The 25294-nt window shown below is 36.6% G+C and overlaps 1 protein-coding gene across 2 annotated transcripts in view; it reads left to right on the top strand.

The window, feature by feature from the left end:
• ARHGAP15 (Rho GTPase activating protein 15) overlaps nucleotides 1–25294 on the top strand; it is a 601111-nt gene that overhangs the window by 518383 nt on the left and 57434 nt on the right. For both annotated transcript variants that reach the window (XM_032356220.1, XM_032356221.1), the window contains exon 13: nucleotides 22019–22124. In XM_032356220.1, coding sequence (XP_032212111.1) covers nucleotides 22019–22124 — 106 coding nt within the window. The remainder of the gene's footprint in view (nucleotides 1–22018; nucleotides 22125–25294) is intronic.

The following is a 25294-nucleotide window of genomic DNA, read 5'->3' as shown; positions in this document are numbered from 1 at the left end:
TTTCAAAGCTCTAATTCAGAATCTACTTAAAATGACAAACCTGTTTAGGTGGCAGATCTACTAGTCAGTATATATTTAAATTTTTTTTAAAAAGCAACAAAACAGATTTTACAGGAGAGTGAGGAATATCATCAATAAAAATCCATGTTCTCTCTTCACTACAGAACTGTGACCCTGTCATCCCCAAAGTCAGATTATTACCTTTGATAAAGTACAATCTTATTCTCTTAAATCTTAGTAAAAGTCAGTGGAAAAATGTTAAGCTCTTCACGGTAGCCTGCCAAAATGTGTCAGACACATCACCTTTCAATGCAAAGACACCATAGCACAAAGAACACTTGGCATTATCCCTTGAAAATGCACACCTTTCGGAGGAGCAAATGGGAAGTGTAGTCTGTTAAACACCATATGTGAGAGAGACACACCCGTCTCATTTCTCCTTCCAAATGCTACAAGCTGCTACCTCGATGTGGTGTGTATGACTCTGGGTGACAGCCAAGTGGCTACCTGGTCCCAGTGTCAGGAAGCCTGTTGACCACTTGAGTGTACTGCTCGATATGATACTATGCTTTTGTGTCTCTGAGAAACAGATTGCCTAGACCTTTGTGTCCATGTAGTGGACTGTGTGAACCTTGCAACCTTACCAGTGACTGCCATGGCCCTCAGAATAATGGGTAAAATGAGGAGACTGGGTTTGCCCTCCTTAAAGTATGGGGAGATGCAGAAGCAGGCTATTATTGTTATTATTATTATTATTATTATTATTTTACTTTTCCTTCCTGTCTAAATATATTACCAATAGATGGTTCTGTCTTATTAAAAATAAATTTTCAGAGAGTCATAGCAACAAAAATGCTGCAGTCATGGGTTTGATTGGAATTTTCTGTAGTAAGCATGGTGATCGTTCATTCCCGATTCCCTGTAACAGTTTGGCTTTCACAGAGTCCATCGTTTTAACCAACCACGTTCCTATTTTTGTTTGGAAAATATGATAAATACAGCTTTAAGGCAACAGAACAAATTTTTATCTTCAGTAATTTCTCACTGTAAGAGAGAATGGAAATTAACACAGGAGATAGGGATTGAGGGTTTCATCGCTCAGTAACCCATGTGAGAGAAAAGTGCCTTCTTTGGTGGCAAAGGCGTGGCAGGCAGCCTTCTGCAGCTCAGTGCCATATTCGGAGTATCACGCAGCTGAAAGACCACCATTTTGCTCCCTGAAACTGCTACTGCATTTCAAGCATTGCTAGAAGGCTGAAAGTTGGCTGCAGCTAGCAGAGCATTGTTCTTTTTTTAACCCATGTGATAGGTATCTTCAACAGTGTCAAACAAATTTGTAGAGCTGGTGATTAGTTGCCCAAAGAGCATAATGTATGCATTATTAATTAAAGAAGGTAAGTTTGGCTAATTGTCATTTCTATACAGTAGCAGTGCACTAAGATACATTTTAACAATCTATAAATAATTGATAATTTTTTTTCTTTCATCTTCCTTCCTAGTTTGCATAAAACTAATGACTTGGTAAATGTTACTCACTTCAAAATATTCCACTGCTTCTATGAAAATTAAACTAACACTGTAACCTTAGCAAATAAGAAGATTTTTTTTCTTCTGTTGCAGGTTAAAAAAAGATAGGAAATATAACACTTGTAACAAAAATGTGATTCTGTGAAATCCAAATGAGAATCATAAATAATATAAAATCAGCATTGAGAGTGTGACTTTAATAAATAGGATTGACTTTTAAAACATGAAGATGCATATATATACACAGTCACATATATATTCCAGCACCCCCAAGTCTTGCTTGTTCAGCTTTCAAGAGCCTAAAACTAGGACCCAAAGGTTTGCTCCAGGATATCAGCCATGCCTGGTGCTGGTGTTTTAATACCTACTAGTAACTACATGAATAATCTTTTAAATCTGGTTGGCAGAAGACACAAATCTTTTCTTAAATGAGATGTTCTAGGGTAGTTTCTGTATGCTTTGTCGATTTGACTAGAACACCTAGCCGGATCCTTGTAGCAAGAGGTTTACTGCAGCAAAAGTATCTACTCCTCCCTTTTTTGAGGAGCTCTCTGTTATTTTTACAAATCCACAATCTGTCAGTCTTGTGTAATAGCATAAGAGCTTACTCTCTAATTTTCAATGCAACCGAATACATTCTCGGAGTTATTGATGGCCCTATAATTTCACGTTTATTTTGTTTGGAATACATTGTGGTTAAAAAAAGATTTTTTAAGAAGACCTACAAACTGAAGTATTGCCTAAGTGACATATTGTTACTTAAGCCTTCGTTGAGTCTTACATATGCTTCATTATGATAAAAAACAGGTTGTAAGGACTGGTTCTGTGACCTTTTTTTCTCATTTTAACCCTACTGATATGTCACCCATGGCAACCTTAAACTGATTTTAATAGAGTCGATCCTATTATTCATTTAAATTGAGGTGCAAGAGCACTTAGACCAGGAAAATTTGCATTCAGCAAATGGGGATTTGATGAGCAAAAATGATAAGATATATGTTGTATAACATGGCCTATTTTGCTAGCAAATAAACAGCTCTTGAAATTGATAAACTTCAGAATATTTTATCCTCAAATGTTTATACATAAATGATTAAAATGCATTAGCAATTCTGCTTTTGAAAAAAAAAACATATTGGGAAAACAACACAGTTGTGTTGCTTAAATTTGTAATTAACAAATTTATTACTAATTCTGTTCAGTTCTTTAATATGCTGCATTCCTGAAGAAGAACATTAATACACAATGGCAGAAAGAAGCTAATTTTAAGACTTTGGAGAAATGAATGTCTTTTAATGCTGTGTGTTTCTCTTATCTACATGCCACATTATTGTAATAAGTACATTCAGGAATAATTTCTTTTCAAATATTTTTACAAATCTTGCTCTTATTTGCATGCAAGTAAGTTGTCAGCTTAAATCTTTGAAATGCAAAATATATCTCATTTCTATATTTCATCAAGGAGCCTTTCATGTTTAATAAATTACAACTTAGATCCTCCAAGACTTTGTTTTTCATTAACTAAAAGCAAAAGGATACATTTAAAATCTTAATCACAACCTGCAAGGGTATTTGCATGTTGCTGATATTTGTCTTGATGGGACTTTTAATATTTGCAAACTAATCAGGATAGCAAGGTTATACCAATAATTTCTGAAGACAAAAAACTTTCTGCATTATTTTCTTTATTATATTCAGACAGAAACTTAAAAAAAACTTTCAGTGCCTTAGCCCCAATAATCTGTATTTCTCTGCACATCCTCTTCTCCTAAAGATTTTAATTGGAGAAATGGCCACATCTCAGAATCACTATCGAAAAATGTGTAGAAGAATGTCACATCTGGGTTCGGTCTAGTCTTTTATTAGTGCTCGATCAGCATGTACTGGACAGAATTGTTAACAACACAAAACAAGCAAGGTAAATCACCCAACATCACCACCCCAATAACCACCTCATGGTTCTGCGTAGAGATGCAGATCCAGGAGAAATCACAGATCACTCATTTAACTTAACTCCAGTTTAGACAGGAGGTAAGGGTGCTTCTGCTTTTTTGGCTATAGTTGTCGTTTTTATTTTGTCCAAACATCCAAACATCCTAGCTGATCTTGCAGAAAGTCTTCTGGACTCTGAAATAAGATGGATCATCTCATCTCAGCAGAGGCAAAAAAAAAATCTTGACAGCACGATATCCTTTGGGGGTTGTGGGGGGGGGGGAGTGTCCCATGGGCCACAGCAATACAATGTCACAGAAGAGGCAAACTTCTGCTGAACTTGCTACCCTGAGACCTTCGGTTAATCTTTTGCTCTAGAATGGAAGATCAAAAATCCCGAGCAGTTTAAAAAATATGCAGCTAATGTCATGCAGTTAAACTGATGTAGCATGCATGTTGTTTTGCAAGCTAACAGGTTAAATATGGCTTTGCTTTAAGATTCCCATCAAATTTCGTTTTTATAGAGAAATCTCTGAAAGCAGAAGGGGTTGAGGGAGGGTGAGGTAAAAAGAAATAAATCATTGTAGTCTCAGGAACAGTAATCCTTGTTGAGGATTTTGGCTGATTGATATAAATAACATCGTCCCCGCCATCTGTCCGAAGAGGGACCTTTCCAGTCAGTGTTAAGCTGCAACGGCAGAATAATTAATGAATGGTGTCCTTTGTGCTGGTAATAAAGACAAGACAAATTATGTTATAATCCAACTGCTGCTCATTTGTCACAGCCAAATAAAATGTCAAATAAAAGTGAGGGGGGCACTGTGTTTGTTTAATGGACTGCAAGCTACCTGTTTCTATTGTTGACAGACAACCAGAGTGTAAGTTCTGTATGTTGCAGGAAAGAAAAACCTACAAACGGAATTCATGTTTCCTGGGGGGTGGGGGTGGGAATGTAGGGAGACCATAGGGGAGGACTGATAGATAAACACTGAAGTAAGTTTTAATTAGAGAGCTCTAATACCACCCGCTCCTTTGAGTAAGTTGGTTGCGATTACAGTGCAAAGCGCTGCCTGGAAAAGTCCAAGTTCAAAACACAGACAAGCTATTTGCAAATCTGTAAGAATTTGGTAGGGCTCTCATCTTGCATTTTCAGGATAGACACATTCATCCAGTTGCTAGGAAAGCCAAATAATGAAAACATAGCTGGGATTTAGCAAGTTCCACTGGGAATTACCTATGATAGAGGGCAGGGCTGCACTTCCTCAGAACATGCTCCTGCTGTAAAAATTCACAAACCTGGCATTCATACAGGCATCTGTCGCTTGCTCTAATGCCAGTTCATAGTATACATACAAACATCTGCTTCCGTGCACAAAGGGATACAGAGCGCTTGACAGGTCTGTGTTAGCAGGGTTCGCAATGCCAGTTCTTTATGCAAAAACCCTAATGCTTCCCGTCAAGCCATTAGAAGTGATACAATCAGCCCAGGCCCCATTAAGCCATCAGTGTCCACCTGTGATAAAGATGGCCATTTGTTTTCTTAAAGCCCACTTAATGTCTGCTTAACTCAATTTGTCAGGAAATGTAGAACAATTTCCTCACAGCCTGAAATTTGGTAGTGGTTCAAAGTCAAAAGGCCAGGTCTAGTCCTATTCAAATGATATAATAAACAGTCTTCAAATCGAAATCTCCCTTGAGGAGCTGATGTTTACTTTAAAAAAAAAAAAATTACGTTAGCTAGAAAAGAATATCATTTGCATGCTTTATTATTATTTTAATTTTTATTTCTAAAGTCCTGGAATATGTCTACCAGTGAAAAGGGTCACTGCTTGATTACAGGAGAAGATAACTTTATTCTTTCTTAAAATTCAGCCAAAAATTGGTTTTAGAAAGAACCGAATGGCCTTTGCAAAATACTAGTCTCCTACTATAGCAATCACTTCCAGCCTCTTTACGGAATCCCATCGCAACCTGTGTAAATTTACTTATTAGCTGAATTTTGTTTAAAACATTCTCCATATTCTTACGTTTCTAGCTACTTGTTAGAGATGGTCTTTCTATATCCTTTAAAACTAAATGATTGCTTTTGAAACTTTAGTTTGAAATGGCTTCAGTCAAAGATGGGGGTTCACTTTGCACCCGTCCCAACTCACTTTAAGTCACATGGCCAATTACACATGCATATATATGTCTAGTCATCAAGAAGGCAGAAAGGAATCAGAAGACGTTTCTAAGATTGACCATTAGGGGGCCCTCTTAAATATTACAGATACACTGGCTTCCTACCGTTCCAAATTAGTGGTCCTTACAAATCTAACACCAATTTTGAATAAAATTTTAACCAAAAATTTTAACTTTTGTTTGTCCAGCAACTTTCACAATCAGAATATTTAATTTTTGGTTCCTTGTGTTTCTGCTTCTAAGAATTTGGCCCTAACTAGTGATGCTAACTAGAAAGTATAATTTCTCACTATGGACATAAGGTGAATCGAAGAACTAAATCAATTATCTGGATAATTCAATCAAAACATAACAGATATTAACTGGGAACCTAATATAGACAGAAAAATTGGGGCAAAATTTAAGGATATATATTAGCTGGATACTACCTCTCTTTGACTTTACAAATAAGAGAACTTTAATGAATACAGTTTCCAAAAGAGAAGAGAAATTGCATGGCTTGAAGGGGTAGGGTGTGGGAATTAAATGTGTGCTTCAGCATGGGATGAACATCAGCTTATTTTTTCACTTAGAAATATTACTAGGAATTCTCATCGTTGAACTAGCACTGTGCTGATAGGTTTTATTTTCCACTCTTCAGAGAGTCAGTCCAATAAGCAATATAATATTCTAAGAAATGAGTGGATTGAGGAAGAATTAGAAATTAAAATTTGGAACTAAACTATATTTATATACAAGGCCCTGCAGCATCAGCCATCTTTCTTCAGGTTGAATAGTACTATGAACTGTGGTAACTCTCTGTCTTCTGTCATCTCACTGCAAGCACCCTGTACCCAATATTTTCATTCATAAGAAGGAAGCGTCACTCTCTGACTTTGCTTGCTTGATCCTGGAACATAGTCACAAAGAAAAAGATCAACTGCAACTGAAATACCTACAGGAAACTCTAGTACATTATTTTCTTAGAAATGGTTTCATCTGCAAAAGTAGCTTATTTTCCCATGCCTTGGAACAACTAAAGGTTATCGTCTGTACCAAACACAGAGAATCATTTTTATTATCAAGTTAGCATACACTCATTCGGAAAATGCATTTTAAAAATGGAAGGAAATCATCCTTACTCCTATTATTCAAAGAGAACTTATGGTTAGTATTTTGGTATATTTTCTACTAGCCTTTTTAATTAAGATATAAAGATATATATAATTATATGGTATTTAAGCAGTTATACAAATGTATTTTAAATTGTCTCTTCTAACAGATTATAACAATAATAAATATTTATTGAGGCTAACTAGAACAGAAAAGTAAAAAGAAGAAAATTAAGATCACTCCAAATTTCAACACCGTATTTTGGGGTATTTCCTTTTGACCTGTTTGCTTGGCATTTTTGAGGCTAACTTGAACTTGAAAAGTAAAAAGAAGAAAATTTAAATCACTCTAAATTTCACCACCATATTTTGGGGTATTTCCTTTTGACCTGTTTGCTTGGCATTTCTGAGGCTAACTTGAACAGAAAAGTAAAAAGAAGAAAATTAAAATCACTCTAAATTTCATCACCATATTTTGGGGTATTTCCTTTTGACCTATTTGCTTGGCATTTTTTTCTCTAGCCTACTTAATTCTTAAAACATATGTAACATGGGAAAATTCGTATACAATTCCTATTATTACCTGATTTTTTTCCCCGTCTTTATCACTTTAACTGTCCCCAGACTCAGTTTTTTCAACACAATTACTATAGATACAAAGCATGTTTACCAAAGAATCTTAGCAATGGGAGTAAACATTCTGCTGTTCTCCGAAGCTTTGATTTTTAAGAGAGGAAGAGAAGTCTTGTTTAGTAACTCTCTAGTACAATGTTCCAATAATGGTGTTTGCTAGCAAATGCCAGAACTCAATAGCACCAGCCACTGTTTTAAATGGTCATCTTATGTCCCCAGAGCTTTCACCTGAACTGTGAAGAGAAGACCACTCTTGGTCTGAGAATGAAATAGAAGCCAAAGAGAAATCATCAAATGGTGCCTTCTGAGTTTTGGGTCCAAACCAAATAGATACTTAGTTTTGTTTATAATATTTCTGTTTTCGAGTTACAAATTTTGATTCATCATTCAGTAGGCTTACAAAAGCCTTCCAGTAAACTTCTCAAGAAAGCTGTGCTATTATAAATCTCTGCGTGGACGAGAATGTCTTTCTGTTGTTTTAACATGCAAAAGATAACATGAGTATGCACACAGTTTGGGACCACAGTTTTCCCCCCTGTAAACAGTAGATACTGCTTTGTTTTATTTTAGAATTTAAGGAAATAAGTCTTGGGAAAGCCTGGATGTTTACTTATTTTGTCTTCTTTTTGTTCGAATATTTGTGGGATTATGCTTGATTTTTACCACTTCAAAATTTTGCCAAAATCCATCAAGATAGTGTCTATACTCAGTAATGTTTTCTTAGAATCTGGCCATCATTTTAAAGACTGAGATCGGGTTTTTATGCACAGAATTTTGTTTAAATTTTTTTCTTTGATTATTGTATATTTTTCAAATGTTCTGAGTTCTCCCTCAAGTATACGTATAGATCATAGATAATCTCTCAGTTCTCTGACTTCCAACATGTCTTTTCCCTATCATTTTTATGTTTCCACATACTGGGGAAGCATTTCTATTTTGTTATTTGTATCACTGACCTAATTTTTCTGCAATTTAAAAAGAGTTCTTCTGCATTTTTAGTTTTAGCAGTCTTTCCTCACTATCTTTCTCCTTATCATCTTATCCTAGTATCTTTCCATCTTACCCTATTCTCTCCTTATGGCTTGCTACTTCTTTTCATTAGAATTCTTGATGTTTCAAATTCTATTGAAGATGTTAAATGGTTTCCTATTCACCTCATGGACATTGTGAAAGTTATGCACTTCTGAGCACTGTTCTCTTATCTGAAATGAGTGTTTTTAAAGGTCATGCATGGTTGTACATTTTGTTGTGTTTACTCATCTCAAAAGGTAGAAATGTAACCAACACTTGTGTGTATTGTCTTTGATACCCTGTTTCAGTTTGAATCAAATCCTTGTCTTGGAACTATACTCAGAGGACAAATTGATAATCAGAGCTATTTTATTAAATCTTACCTAGCATATTTAGTATCTTATGGCCCTACCATTCTGATATGGAATTTCCCTTCACTATATTCCTTAATTCACTATACTCTAAAAGATGAAATACATAAACAAAACATCAGAATTCCAAGAATTGATTCCTAACAGATTTTTTGCCAGTCTCCATCCCTCCTATGGGGGACAGCAGTTTCTATCGTGATCTGTGCCATTATCAGAGCATCCTTTCTGTCTTCCATTCTCAAGCTCCTCAGTTCTCTTATGAAAGCTGCTATCTCCAAATTGTTACAGGGGAAAAGAAGTCCTAATCTATGGTTAGAAGGGAAGAGGACTGGTGAGAAAGGAAAGAAGGAAAACTTTCATACTATTCAATAGCTTTAGCTTTGAAGAAAAGAGTACTGGGGGTTGAGGGGCGGGAGTATGGGTGGCCCAGTTGGTTGAACGTCCACCTCTGATCTCAGCTCAGGTCTTGATCTCAGGGTCGTGAGTTCAAGCCCTGCACTGGGCTCCATGCTGGGCATGGAGTCTACTAAAAAATAAAGAGAGAGAAATAGAAAGAGTGCTACTCAGTGTTCTAGGCTGGCATAGATCCTGAAACTGATTTTGAAATTAGACTGTTGAAGAAAGGTAGATTTTTTTTTTTTTTCCTATCTGTTTCCAGAAAGTTAAACCCTCTGCTTCAATAGCTCCATAGCAGAGGTGGTCCCAGCACTGGCATTTTCCAATTAAATTTAATCTGTCTCGAAGGAAATTATTCTTAATTCTTTGACACCATGTTGATCATCTGTTCCTGTTTATTTTAAGAATTCTAGTCCATTTTCTTTGTATTCAAACATAGCTTGTGACAGGTTTCAAGAGGTGGTTAGATGTTGCCAACCAGATCCCACTTTAAAAAATCAAAAGTCAAGATTTGCATCACCTCTTTTTAGAGGACATCACATTGAAAGTTTGCATTCAAATTCTCCCTTGGAGTGTGACCTCTGCTATGACTTCTTCTTTACATTTGTGTCTTTACCTGGAAATGGTAACAGGTCTGAAAGGAGGATATTTATTTTTAGTCCTGCCGTTTGCAAGGCCCTTTGAACTTCTAAGAAGATGCTTAGAATCACAAAATGTAAATCAATCATTTATCATAACGATAGATTTTTAAAATCTTATTTTTCCACGTGAGGAATTTTTTTCCATTATCTAAATTACACCTTAGTTCTTTATAAAAAAGGTTTTTGGACTTTACACCGCAGGAAAAAAGTTTCTATTGGCTTGAATTTCTGGTAAGGTGGTGTGCGAATGGCCTCAAGTTATACATTTGCAGAGGAAATACCATCCAGATGCTCAAGTCAGCCTTTTCTTGGCAGACGACTAAGAACCACACGGAAACAGAGTCTAAAAATCTCTAACAAAAGAATTCCACATTCTCTTACCTTTGGAACGGCCATTAATTAAAAGAAACAGTCATATCCCCTGTGTTCAGAGTTTAACTACTATTAATCAGAGTTCACCACACAATTAACACTTTGAACTGATTAGCAAATGGAAATCATAGCAAGAAATTTTGAGGTTAGATTAGCGAGTGGACGTATTCTCTTACCCAACTCCACTGTACCTCGTCTTTTTCAAGAAAAAGAAAAATTAAGCACTCCAGTCATAACGAACTGGGCAGATTTTGTTTTTGGTGAGGTGTTTGCCGTTACATATTGCACATAATGTATGGCACCGTTAGGAGGAAAAAATTGGAGTCAAAGTGGCTGGAAAGTTAGGTCTGCTCTGTAGCACTGTGAGATTGTTGACATCTGCCGAGGTTGGAGCGCTCAGTAAGCAGGAAATGGGGTGTCACTCTGAGTGGTAGTTTACCATTATCCTGGCATCCTAATGAAGTGTCTGCAGTGCACAGAGCTTCTGGATGGCATCTTAACGCACGGCTAAGCAAAAGCACTTCTCTCCCTGTCACTGTCATCCATCTGCCTGCACCCTACTGTAGCCAATGGGATGGAACCATGCTACAATGTGCTATAAGCCATTTAGAGTTGCACATTGCATAATCAGTCCCATCAAATATGTAAAAAATGGCTATTATTGGTTATTTTCCTCAAACTCTGGCACCTGGAGTTTGATACATTAAAGTTAAACTTTCCGAGTGCCGTTTGTGCTATTAATTCCACTTTCCCTCCACTATCTAAATGGGAATGAGTTGCATCCTCATTGTCTTAAGTCCTGTTAATGGATTGAAAGAGTTGTATGAATATTCATTAAAAAACTTCACTGTACATCACACTTGGCGAATTCATCAATTTGCAATATAATGGAATGGTCATTTTCTTTGAGATCACCATTTTTAAGAAAAGGACAAAGAATGAATCAACTCAAATCGCAGATTGGTTGTTTCCTCTTAGAGCACATTATTTAGTTTGCAGTGATTGTTTGAGGTCTTTCAATAGATTTCTTTAAAGGCACAGTGCAGTTCACCAAGTACGTTTATATTTTGAAGCTTGTTTTGTCAAAACCAATGATTAATTTTGGTGCTTTAACATTACCTCTGGTGAAACTCTAACGCAGCGGAAAGGAGGATGTCCGTTATTAGGTGGCATAAGTAGAGTGAGGTGTGTGTAAGCCTCTGGAAACTTCTAGATAGACCGCATATGGTCCTCCAGACATGGCTGCAAAGCAGCTGGGCTCTCGTGGCAAGATCTGAGGTGGTAAGATGGCCACAATGTTGAGAAGGAGCTTTCTGTCATAGGCAGGGGCAACAGGAATCTGCCAAAATGGGGGTGGGGTAGGCTTAGATAAACAAGAGGGCATAACATAATTCGGTTGCATCAGGAATTTTTTTCACAGACATTAAAACTATGGTAAACATAACAGCGGGAGGCTTGCTCTGCAGCACAGTGGGAAGCTTAAAGCGTCTGCCTGCGCTGTGCCTGGCTCGAACCACTGCTAGAAGTCTCCGACTTTCATTAGCACTCAACAATTCACCCAGTTCCCCAGAAAAGGAGAAAATCCAAGCAGCAAAGCCCCCGGCTAATTATTGTAAACGCTCCCAGGTTACAGTATTTGGGGGTGGGGGGGCAATAGTGGCAGGAAAATGTTAAACTAGAACAAAAGAGTCATTCTGAAATAGAAGAATAAAAAGCTGGTTTGTTGTTTGTTTGTTTGAAATCAGTGTAGCCTTTTATCCGATTGGGAGGGCGGTGTGTTGGAATATGGGACCACCCCTTTACAAGGAAATTTGAGATGACTGAACCAAAGTGCGTGCAACTCATTTTGAGCAGTAAAAGTACAGGTTAATCTCGCAAATGACCTTCTCTAACCACCCCCTCCCGCAAGCCGCACCCAAATTTATGCAAGCATGTCTCACAGGTCCCCGAAACAGAAACTGTTTCCTTTGGAAGAAATGTGTAATAATACAAAAACTAATGTGTAACCAAATGTAACCAGGACAGCAAACGAATGCACATCCCTGCAAAATACAGCACATCAGTTTCAAGTTTTTATCCCATCCCTTTATGAATGGACTGACTTGAGGGAAAAAATATATTGTTTTTATCAAAGGGACAGTGGTCTGCTACTGACACCCACAAACATGTAAAATGGGAATTTTTTAATGGCATGTAGGTGTTTATTTTTGCTACATCCAGCCTTGGGAATCTGATTTCTTCATTCATATCCCCCCAGCTGCTGTCAGCATTGCAGCACATCGGCTTTCCTTCATGTGCGAATATTTCTCCAGAACTCATTTGCAAAAGAGTAGAAGCAATATTAAAACACCACATCCAAACCTCTTTTAAACACACAAAGAAATGGGAAAACACATCAGAACTAGACCATTGAGAAAATCCTCCTTTCAAATTTACTGTTTGCTTCACATGCTAGTATAAAATATCCCACCAAGTCCCGTTTGTGATCCATCTGAAACAATCTTGATTTGCTTAAATTGTCACATTCTTCTTGCACATTTCTTCCTAAATGCAAAAATGGCAACGAATTCTCCTCCCTCTTCATTATAAAAGTGCAGAATCTTTGGCTTGTTTATTCCTAATGGAACACTTGAGAAAGAAGAAAATATATAAATATCTCTTTCAGAAGATTAGTTGTCTCATTCTTTTTAAAAGAGAGGATTTGTTCATTTCTTCCCCATGGTAAACAACTCGGGCTTTTCATTGTAATTTTCCATTGTCAAATTAATGCATTTCACTTTACTGACTTGGTCCCGTGTTTCTAAAACATTGCACCTTTTAATATCCTTATTTCTTCTACATAATACATTAATGTGTATCATTAGGACACAGACAAGGATAGGACCTAAGATCCTTTTTAAACAAATTTGTTGGAGGAAACTTCTACTCTGTTGTAACTTCCTAAAATAAAGTCTGGAAAAAACTCGCCATCCAACAAAATAAAAGTATATTTCACTCTCCATGAGAGCACATTTCCAAGCTAAGGATTTCAAGCAAGAAATGGCATACGTGTTATAAGTATTTCAAATCAAGCATCAGAAATTTGATCGGATCTACTGGTAAATACTCTATTGACAAGATCAGAAACAGCAATGTCTGGCCACCGAGACGGAAAAGAAAATAAGCAATTAAAACAACAACAAAAAACAACAACAAAAGTAGATAGTTTATCAACTTCAATTTCTAAAGTACTGTGCAGTCCCTTTACAGAATGTGGAGGAGAGTCTCCTAACTACAATGAAGGTAGGTCCATATGTTCACCTACCACATATATAGTTCTTCAAAAATTATATTAAGGATATTAATGAAAAAAATAGTTAATATTTTCAAGAAACTATAAAGAGTAAGAGAGAAAGAGAGAGAGATGGAGAGCAAAGCAAGCTGTGGAAAAAAAAAAAAAAAACCTGGGCTCAGCAGCTTTCTAGGGGAAATGGTGAAATGTGACTATGTGATTTATAATGAGAAAAGGTATCTACAACATACAATTTTCTACCTAGCTGCAAATAATAATTCATAGTGATGTCCCTTCCAGATAAAAGACCTTTGCTATGTAGGACCCATGTGGTAAAATGATCATGATAAATGTCAGACCAGTGCAGGTAACGGCTTTACAAACCATTAAGATTAGCTGGCTCTTTTTTCCGATGATAACAGTAACCATGCTGTGACTCTATGTGGTAATAATATCTCAGTCCTGATAAATGCCAGAGCCAGGCAGAGGTGTTTATCATTCCCAGTTCAGAAATGCTGACTAAAGTTACCACATGTTGCCTGTTTTTCTTCTTTTACAATAGTCTCACAATTAAAAAAAAAAAAAAAGCTGAATCATAAAATTATTTTATTCCCCATTTCTTAAAGGATTTGGACCCTGTGCTATTAACTCTCCATGGTTCTCACTGTCACTGTGTGGCCATGTCAAATGGACTGGCTGGAAAAAAACAGTTCACCATACTAACTACTATCTCCTCTTCAAAGGTCTTTTGCTTAAAATGAATAGTTATGGATATGCTTTAAAAAATATATATATATGTATATATATATATATATATATATATATACATATATATATATTTAACCTAGAAGACAGCTCATATTTGACTTAATTGTGTGACAGGTCTTAGTTGTTTTTAAGTGAAATTTTTTAAAATCCCCTTAAATTTAATTTATCTACCAAAGGAAGGATGTAAACACATATTAAAAACTTCAAATCTAAAAAAGTATTTATAGGATTTCTACCCTCATGAAAAAATATAAAGATATATTCATATAATATATCTATATTTATATATTCATATAAATAGCTACTTGAATATTTGAAAAGGATTATTGGTTTATGATTAGAAAGACATCAAATGACTCAAAAAGTTAATTCCTGGGTTGTTGTTGTTTTTTTTTTAAGCTTGTAAAAGCAGATATACTTGAATAAGTATAGTTTAAAGAAAATTCTCACAGGAGAACTGAATTTCAAAGAAATAAACTAGTGAGCTTTGTTTTCTCAGCACAGACTATTGCCTGAGGATGAATTAGTATCATTTGTAAGTTACCGAAATATACTTGGCCACCATGACACCTCCAAAATTACTTTGGAAACAAGAAATTCTAGAGAGGAGAATACAATCATGCTTTTCCCGTGAAGATTGCTACTGGGGTGTCAGCCATTGCTTTAGCCTTCAATTCAGACAAAGAGGGGCAATGCTGCTAACCTGAGGAAGAGGGGTGTAAGAGACAGTATTAAGTTGGTGAATTTTAGGAAATACCTTATCCCGAAAAGGGTTGCACCAAAGCAATCATTCCGTTTTTTAAAAGTTACTATTAAAGCTTGAATACTTTTCCCAAAATATTCCTCCCTTAGTGTGAGGTCAATGCCCCTGAAGTCCCTAGAATAGCATGGATACAGTTACATGAAAAAGAAAAGGGGATTTTTATTTTACTACTTTCCTGAATGTATTGGGGGAATGTTAAGAATATATGAAGAAGTTAAGAATAATAATTCTAAGGCCTTCAGAAAATGATTAAACAAATTTTTACATTTGTTGATTTAATATTAAGTACATTTCTCAATTATTGTGAATTTTTTTTTTATTTAATGGGCTAACACGTCAGAAGCATTTTGAGTTTAACAACCAACTTAAAGGATCCCTTCAGTCAGGAGAAATATATAAACTTCACTGATATTTATATTATGATGTGTCTTAAATTTAAATATCTCTAATGACATCTTTTGTGTTGTATCTGCCCCCATGGGCTGTCAAATGACAGAAGTCAGGGATCAACCTTGTATCTGCCACAGGTTGCACACAGCTCTTAATTAATATTTTGTCTTCAACCATGTATACATGTATGTGCTCAATACTCTAAAAAATTATTTAAGAACTCGTTTTTTTTCTTTTGATTTTCTAATTATTCACTGCCAGAGAGTAGGAGTGGAGGTGGAAAGAAATCACGGCTGCACTTAACAAGATTAGGCTTGTTCCCAGCAGCATGCTCTGGATGGCCTGCCTCCCCCCGCACAATGATCAGAAATGGCCTCCAGAAATGATGCACGCCATTATGCTGAAGCTTTCCTCACAGGTTAGGTAATCCATGGTCTTATGGCAATCAATTGGCCGTAATATTTTTATTACTGACATTTATTAACTATGGAGAGTTATTTCACCTTTACAGTTCCTCCTAAAAGCCTTCTTTATTCAAACATCAGACAAAATATTAATATCTCCTAGAAGTAGAAACTGAATACAAGTGTGCCAATGAGGTGATTTATTCTGAATTCTCTGATGATTCGTGCTACAGAAAGAAAGAGGTCTTACCTGAGTCAAGTCGATGCAGTTTCTACCATGTCTTTCCTGCCCTGCAATCTACAGACCTCTGCTCTCAGTTTGAACTGGTATGGGCTTTTGGGGGTTTTAAGGCATATAAAGCATCAAGAATTCAAGCAACATATCATATGGTGCCCCAAAACATATAGCAGAACATGAATTCTCACCTAGTTCTTTCAGACACCTTCATGATATGTAACTTCCCATATTTTAAAACAAGAGTTTGAAGTATATGTCTTTTTGCATGGATTTATGAGTCCTGAATTTGCCCCCAGTTGTTCTGTCCCTAAAGTGAATGTAAGTTTAAAAAAAAAAAAAAGTATCAAGCAATTGTCATGACTTGGATGATTCCTCAACACCTAACTCAAGTTTTATAATTAAAGGCATATCCTCAAAGGCCTGTATTCAGTTGTAGAGTACACTAAAAAATAAAGTGTTGGGGCGCCTGGTGGCTCAGTGGGTAAAAGCCTCTGCCTTTGGCTCAGGTCATGTGATTCCAGGGTCCTAGGATCAAAACCCACATCGGGCTCTCTGCTCAGCAGGGAGCCTGCTTCCTCCTCTCTCTCTCTGCCTGCCTCTCTGCCAGCTTGTGATCTCTGTCTGTCAAATACATAAATAAAATCTTTTTAATAAATAAATAAATAAATAAAGTGTTAATTGAAGATACCCATTCATCCTATAAGCCAGGGCAGTCTCTCCCTAAATTCTGAAATTGTCATGATACAAAAAAATATAAATTGATTTGAAACTCAATTGCTTTCTTCCAAATATGGCCTTAAACTGTAAGTGACTACTATTTTTTCCGTACAGGATGCATTATACATCCCAGAATAACATTCAGAAGCAGAAGAGTTGAGATATTGCTGACCTTTTTAAAACAAAGGGCTACAGTGTCCTTTAAGAATTTCAGATAAATAGAATGAGTAGTGCGACCAATATATTGGCTGCTGCGAGAATTTTGTCTTTTCTTCCTCTGGGTGAACCTATATAACAAAGAAGAACTAATTCTGGAATATGACTTAACAACATGTGGTTAGAAATAAGTTAAGAATAATAAATGTATGGATGGTAAGGCCAGAAAAGTCTCCAGGGATCACCAGGTCCAGAGTGCACTGTACTGCACAGAACTCTTTCCATCATTCTATAACTTTATCTTATCTCTTTGCAGAAAAGGCATTTGGTTGTAAATGTCCTTGTTTTAGTAGCAACATTTCATGCAGACAAATGTAAATGTAACTACCATAAACTATATATTTTTTAAAAAATGTGTCCTTAAAACCATGAATCAGGGCAAAACTATAAAGCCATATCCTTATCATATCATTAAAGGCTATTTCACACCATGTAAGAGCTGTAACTTCTCTAAGGAGCCTGGAGTTGTTTATGAAGAAGCTCATTTACAACAGAGCTTGGTGAGGTTTGAGATTATGGGGCCAAGTGGGTGAGCGATGGGCAGTAGGAAGATCATTTACTATTTTAATGATATGCATCTGCATTATATGTATTTTTGCGTAGACATTCTTTGCCACATAATGGTGGCAAAAAAAGAAAAGAAAAAGCACTGTGGGAGGATTTTGTGTGCAGTTCGAGCTGAAGTTATATTCACTGTTTAGAGACTGGCAAGGTGGCTTGGATATGGGTTGAGAGCTAAAACAGAGGTATTAAAAAGCATTCAGTAGATACAAAAATAAGTCATCAGGGAATGAAGTTAGGAGCAAAAGTGAGAGAAAGGGAGAAGAATTATGGAGTTCCCTATTATTAGAATTATTTTGTCTCACAATTTTCCTAAGAGATTCTCTAATTCTCCATGAGGAAAAACTTCTCCCCCTCCTTCAGGTCATAATGCAAAAAAGTCAGAGATATGTCAGAGTCTTCTCAAAACTCTCAGTACTTCACAATAATGAGAAACCATATGCTGAAGGAGAAATATTAATAGAAAAATGCTGTCTTTCAGATGCTCAGTGAATCAATTGAAGACAGTTGACACATCTTTAGTAAGCTGTATATGAATCTTAGCTCATTAACCAGTCCTGTATTATGTATGCAGATTCCCATTCCTTATATGACACATCAATAAACCATATCTGAAAAAGTGTCATTTCGATTTTAATGTAACCAATTGTATTTTTAGATGTCCCTCCACTTAGAAGTGTTTGTGCTGATTTCCTGATTTCATAAGCTATGGAAAAATGGGTGTGGTATCGATTTGAATGGGAAACCACTGCCTTCCTATAACCTTTTCAAAGATTTTATTTTGATTATGTTGTAAGGAAAGCTAATTTCTCTTCCTTAATAATCTTTGAGCTTTCTCTGAACCATTGTTCAGTTCCCCCTTCAGTACTGAAATATAACTTAGCCACAGACTTGTGTGTACCACTATTCAATTGTGGAATTTCTCAAGTATGTGTGAAACTAGAGAAAGAGGGAAAAAAAATATTCTTATAAAAGAGCCTTCATGTAGAATGTTTCTTATAAGCGGATATGGGAACCACCATAGACTTTTATAAGGATTCTTAAATATAACTGAACTGCTCACCAATCAGATCATCAGCTTCCGGTGATCGCAAAGTACCGAGTGCATTGGAAAGTGTCAGGCTTCCGTAGCAATTGAATTGTCACCCACGGGCACCAGCTCAGTTCCAGGATCAGCAACTACATTTGGAATGGTCACTGAAACCAGAGAGAATGCTCACTGCTGAAAATAAAAGGTGAACCAGACCCAGCATGGGCCTCAAAAAAGGTGAAGGGGAGAAAAGGATGAATATTTACAGAGTATTTACTTTTCACTGGTCATTGTGCTAGGTATGTTACATACTATCTTGTTGAATCCATAAAACGGGCCTTTGAGATATTATTCAAAGAAAATGAGAACTTGTCCCAGACCACACAGCTAATAAAAAGCTGTTACAGAATTCAAACCAAGGTCTGTGTATTCCAATCCATGTTCACATCTTCCATTTACTCGCTAATTCCTTATTCTTTCACTTAACCCGCTATATGCCAGGATAAGAGCTGTCTAGCTTTCTAGGAAAACTCCCAGCTAAATGGGAGAACTTGACAGGCATTCAAGCCATAGAAATACCATGTGAAATGTTGTATAAATAGAATGTCCTAAGTGCAATGCAACACAGAAGAGGGCAAAGGGACTCTGTCTAGGGAAGTTCGTTGTTCTCTTACTTAATGGTTAAACAAACTTTATTAAAGTTTTAATTCCTCCTCAAAATATTTGCAAATTCAAATATTTCCAATTAAGCAACCTCCATCCTTTCTTAAACCGGAGTCATATGTTCCCTAAAACTGAGGTTCGCCGGATGTAACCGTTTAAGACCACTCTCCACTTATCGTTTTTCAAACTTAATTTATGGCTGCTATCACTGTAATCTCCAGTGTTAACTGATCCCTTTTTTGGAGGCTTTGACATTGATCTGATCATTACTTTGGCAAGAGATTTCAGTAAAATTGGAAAGGTTTCCTCTCCTCTCCCAACATCATTTTTATTGTTTGAACCAAGTGGTTCACCAGCTCCTCGGGTAAATTATACTAGTAACATCAGGCCAAACTATGCAGAATGTAACCACCTTGTGAATACTTAAATGTGTGTATATGTATTTGTATATTGTGTGCATATATATATATATATATATATATATTTTATTTTATTTTATTTTTTTACATAGAATCAGTGGTGTGGGTATTAGTTTCAGATGACTAGATACAAAGTATCCATATAGCCCTAAGAAACTTTGCCCTGGACATCCTATACCAATTTCACTCTCATCTTTATTGAGTTGTATTACTTATTTTCCCGAGTTGGTTATACCCCATAATATCCAACTGGTCCTATGAAGCATCACATTGTCTTAAACATCATTAAGCTACAAAGGGGCTTTCTACCCTTTTGACAGAAAGATTTTATCTGTTGTCTGCTATGATGTTGCAGCTGGCTTTTCTTTTCCTTTCTCTTTCTTTTCTTTTCCTCTTTTTTTTTTTTTTAATTTCTCTCTCCACCCGGCCCCCCATCACTTTCATTTGCAGTTGTCTAATCCATATTTTGTTGGAACTCTTCTAAGAATAACTGCAATTTTGAAAGCTCTGACTGTGGGAGGCATTATTTATAGGCCTTTGTGGTTTTGGGAGGAAGAAGAGAAGTTTCCAAGGCAGAGTTCTACTAGGAAGATTGCCCCCCACTCCGCTTTAGCCAAATACCATCTTTTGCAGGATATTTTCCTATAATTCCTTATTAAAAGTTTCTTTTGCAACAGTATATTTTAAAACTGCCAGTTTCTGAACTAACTCTTTCTTCCCCACTATGTCAAGTTTATATATCTAGTAACAGGTGATAATGAATTGGGCTTTGGGGAGCACGTCGTATTAGGAATTAGGCTTTAGTATAAGAGACTTGTCTTCAAAATCTTCAGTACACTCTGGCTGGTTTTCTTACGTTAAAGAAACTCAGAGACAGAGACTGCAGGACTAGTCGGACTGCCCCACAGATTCAGGGACGTTCCTTTTAGTTCTATGTTCTACAATACATCCAGAAGGATGGCACACCATTCCATCTACATTCTGGGGAGCAGAGTAAACTGGCTACAAACTAAATCAGCTCCCTGCATAGGGCCTCACCAGAAGTTCCTTCTATCGCTTTGACCAAAGGCTTTTTGGCCAGACGTGGTCACATGGTCGCTCCAGCTGCCAAGGAGGCTGGGAAATGACCTCTTTTAGCCAAGTACCTTGCCATCCCCTCAACAATGTATTGTCTTGCTAAGGAAGGAGAGAATGAATATTGGGTGAGTGTGTACCTTATGTATTACCGCCGTACATAGTCTTTTCCAAAAGTGACCTCTTAAGGATCACTACAAGCTCTGTGCTAGAGGTTAGAGATAGAATCTAGAAAAGAAATGTACCCAACTCAATGTATATAAAGTTTTTAAGTTCATTCAATAATTATAGTTCTAAGTCCTGGTTAAAATCATGGTGAGATGAATTCTCTAGGTGCTAAATAAATCGATTCTTATTATGCCATTCATGCCTATAAAGGCAAAAAGAAACAAAGTGAGGGAAAGCAATCTATGTGGTATGTAGTTTTAAACAACTTCTTATATTTTAAAATGCATATGACTAGTTATTATGCTTTCAGTTTATATTTTTTGTGCTTTTTTTTATTTCATAGCCAAAACAAAATGTGTTAGGGAGAAAAGACAACACATAGTAATAACAAAGATTATTTCCCCTTCCACAAAATCAAGTGAACAATAGAATATTGGTAATTGAATCACACTGTGTCCTCATCTGTTTGTTTCCCATTGCTGCTATAACGAATTATCACAAACTCAGTGGCTTCAGACCACATGAATTTTTTATCTTACATTCCTGGAGGTCTAAAGTCTGAAACCATCTTCAGTGGGAAGACATAGAGGTGTTGGTAGCCCTGTGTTCCTTCTGGGGGGTTCTCCTTCCTTGCCTCTTCCAGTTACTAGAAGCTGTCTTACTACTATCACTCCTTAGCCCACGGCCTTTCATCACATAGCCATTTATCCTTGTGTTTACATTGCCACGTCATTTTTCTCTCTTTTCTTTTAACCACCTTTGTGATTATACTGGTGCCACTCAGATAATCCAGAATAATCTCCCCATCTCAGAGTCCCTAATTAAATCACTTCAGCAAAGTCCCTTTGGCCATAGAAGACAACATATTCACAGGTTTCAGAGATTAGGGCAAGGATGTCTTTGGAAAGCCATTCTTCACCTTACCCCATCTTTTAAAATAGTAAAGCATTTATTAAACTGATCCACTACCTGATCTTAACAAGATTATGTCAAAGCCACACTGTTGCTCCTTCATATAGCTATGATCTACGTTAGAGTTCAAATAAAGAAACTTCATGATAATGGTGTTGAATATACCTATTCTCTTTGGCTGCTGACTAAGTCTTTGTCCAAACTTCTCCTAAGAAAATTCCTTCATGCAGTTATGAAATCTCATTCTTTTCCAATTTTTTTTTTTTCAGAAAAGCAAGACTACAACACAAGAATTGAAACTATAAAGACTCTTGTGCAAAAACTCCCTCCACCAAATCGTGACACCATGAAAATCCTGTTTGGACATCTAACTAAGTAAGTTGTAAGGCTTTCTGGTGGGATCCTCATATTCTCATTTCTTACATAAGCAAGTATTTAATTTCAAACCTCTGAGACAAGATTTTCCAAAGGCATCTATCTCAAATTTTCCCCTTAGCCAATCTAAGTATTCTCACAGAAGCTGGAGAATGCACTAGAAGTAGGAAGGAGAACCTACAAAAGGAACTCCTAAAATAAGTTATTATTTCTGTCTTTTCAAAGAGTAGATATTTGTTGATTCATTGTCATAACTTGACCTGGAGCCCTAGGGTGGACCATCTTTACTTTGTCATCTAGTATAAGGGAAGAGCATGAAATAATTCCTACATGAGAGCAAAACATAGCTTCATCATGTACAAAATGCTATGGCCACAGATAAGTTACTTACACTATCTGAAATTCATTTTGCTCATTTGTAAAAGATTGATTCTGATTGGTAAGGTGCTATTCATGTAAAAAGTTAAGATAAGAGTATGAAGGCAGAAAAAAACAAGACATGTAAAGGCCCAGGGGTCCACAGAACTTGATGTATTCAAAAAACAGAAAGCATGCCAGGATGACTAAAGCTTAATGAACTAGGGTTGGTGGGGGTAGGAGTTAAGGTCATAGCTATTAGACTGACTGGTGTCAGATCACAAAGTTTCTTGTGGGCCTCACTGAGAGATTTCAATTGTATTCTAAGTACAATTACAAACCATAAAGAGTGCTAAATTGAGGGAGTATAAGAGGTCACTCTGGCGGCCATGTGGAGAATGGATTCCAAAATGGAAGCAGGGAGATATACCTGTAAGGTGGCAACCATGGTGGTCCAGACAAGAGGCAATGATAGCTTATATAGAGTCCTTAAAGAGATTAACTGGTGACGGGTCAGGTTGGATCTGCTGCTGGTCAGAATGCAGTTGGAAAAGGAAAGGTGAAATCAAGCATGTGCCTTAGGGTTTGGGCTTAGGCAAGTGAAAAATGGCAGTACAACACAGATGGGATGAATAGGAAGAGGAGACTGGATAACTCCATTTTGGATGCATTAATTTTGAAATGAATGTTATTCAATTGCTCTCTGTTAGCACCTTCTTTAGATAAGGCAGAGTGCAATATAAGCGATGAAGGTTTAGCTTTCACCATGTACTTACAGTAACATTGAAGCCGGATAGAGTGTCAAATAGACTGGACAATTTTGCTTTTGTGAGACTTAACCTCCTTGATCACCCATTCCTCGGGTTAAGTCATTCCTACATATTGTTGAAATGATCCATTATGTGATTTTTTTTAACTGTGAATTTAATACATATAATTGTACACACAGAAAATTTAAGCAATAGTGGTGTTTATAGATTAAAAAGAGAAATTTGCCTACTGGTTACTCTTAGCCTTCTGAGGAGAAGTAACTAACATTTTTGTGTCCATGAGTATACACATATAAACATATGTATATATGACTATTATTGCATTCAACTTTATCATACTGCACTGATGGCTCTGCAATATTTTGCAACTCACGGACAGTCTTCCATTTTATTAGACAGACTTACGTGACTCTCACTAATGATGACATGACATTCCATAGTGCGGGTAGTCCATAATTCGCTTGATCAGTCACTGCATTAGGGAACATGCTTTAATATAATCCGTCATATTAGTTTCTTTCTTATTTACCCCAGAGGAGAATGTGTGCCAAAGTTCAGACCATCGCTTACTGCTAGAGTGTCCCTTCTTATCACCTCCATACACTGGCTATAATGGGAAACCTAGTGTGACTTAGTGAGAGGAACTTGATTGGACTTTAAGGAAACAAAGAGAAAGCTCTAGAGTCAAATCCCTGTTCTATACTCCTTTTATGATCTCAAGAACATAAAATCAGATTAAATAATATCAATCATACCTTGTGGTCATGAGAATTAAATGAGATAATGCATATAAAATGCCTGGCACAAGGTAAGCATTCCTCAAATGTAAATTCTTTTCCCATAGGATCCAGATATATCATGAAAGAGGTTTCAGATTACGAGTACATACTGGAGTGCTTATGCTAGTAACTTTAACTGGACAAAGTCATAAAACAAATGGAAAAGTATACTCTTTAATGCTATGTAGTACTTAGTCTTGGAGATCTTGAGAAATATCCATTACTTGGTCTCAATTATTCCTGTTTTTTTTCCCCCAACTGAACAAACAGTTATAAAAATGAAGAAACTTAGAGTCAGCTAAATCCGCCTTCAAAAAAAATAAAACACACAGATGAAAATCCATCCAATTAAAAACCTTGGCAGGATGAGAATCGTCCACCTTCAGGCCACGCCATCCCATTATTATACCATCTTCACTGCATTCACATTACCCGATATTTCATTATAAATGAGGAGAAAAGTGTTCCTTGCTAGTCACCAACCTTTCTGGAGTGGTGTGACCATATTCCGCCCTACACTGATTTATAAACTGGGTTTAATTATGCACAAGTGTGTGCACATGATTATATCTTGTTCATCATTTTTTGCTAAGTTTTTTGATAAACAGCCAATTGTGGCATGTCATGAAAGCTGAGAAGACTAAATAAGAAGATTGTTTAATAGGAATTTAAAAATATTCATGTTTGAAAGAATCATTAGAATGTTTTCCTTAGTCCTGATGCATTTGGTAGTTCTTCACAAAATGTACCGTCAACACTTGTATGTAGTGTTTATTTCAAGTTGTTGCAAATATATATATTTTGAAGTTTGTTTAGTGAGGGTCAGGGAATGTAATGAAGTGCCAGAAATTCCACTTGACCTACGTACTCTGTAGCCAACGAAGAGAACTCCATTTTTGCACAGCACTGAATTAAACGTTCCCTTGAAAGCAGAGCAACTACCAACTGAGAAAGCTTAATACAGCCCAATTGGACTACAGGGTAGATGTCTATCCCGTCAGCAAAAGCCAGAAATTGTAAAGGGCTGTGAATCCATTAAGCATAAGATTACACAATGGCTACCGGGCTGAATAGTCTGAGTCCAGGGTCCTCATTCTTGATCAAACTCAAGGTCAAGTTCTATACTTCTGCTGTGATAACATGAGACCAGAAACTCAGAATAAGCTATCATCTCAAAATGCCATCAACCAGAAACCTTTATTAATAGCCACTTTCACAAATTGACATTACAGTGATAAGTACTGTAAGGTCCTGTAGTACCTTC

Source organism: Mustela erminea, chromosome 8, assembly GCF_009829155.1.
Source record: "Mustela erminea isolate mMusErm1 chromosome 8, mMusErm1.Pri, whole genome shotgun sequence".
NCBI lineage: Eukaryota > Metazoa > Chordata > Mammalia > Carnivora > Mustelidae > Mustela > Mustela erminea.
The sequence above is the reverse complement of the archived record's forward strand: the minus strand, read 5'-3'. Positions and strand labels throughout refer to the sequence as shown.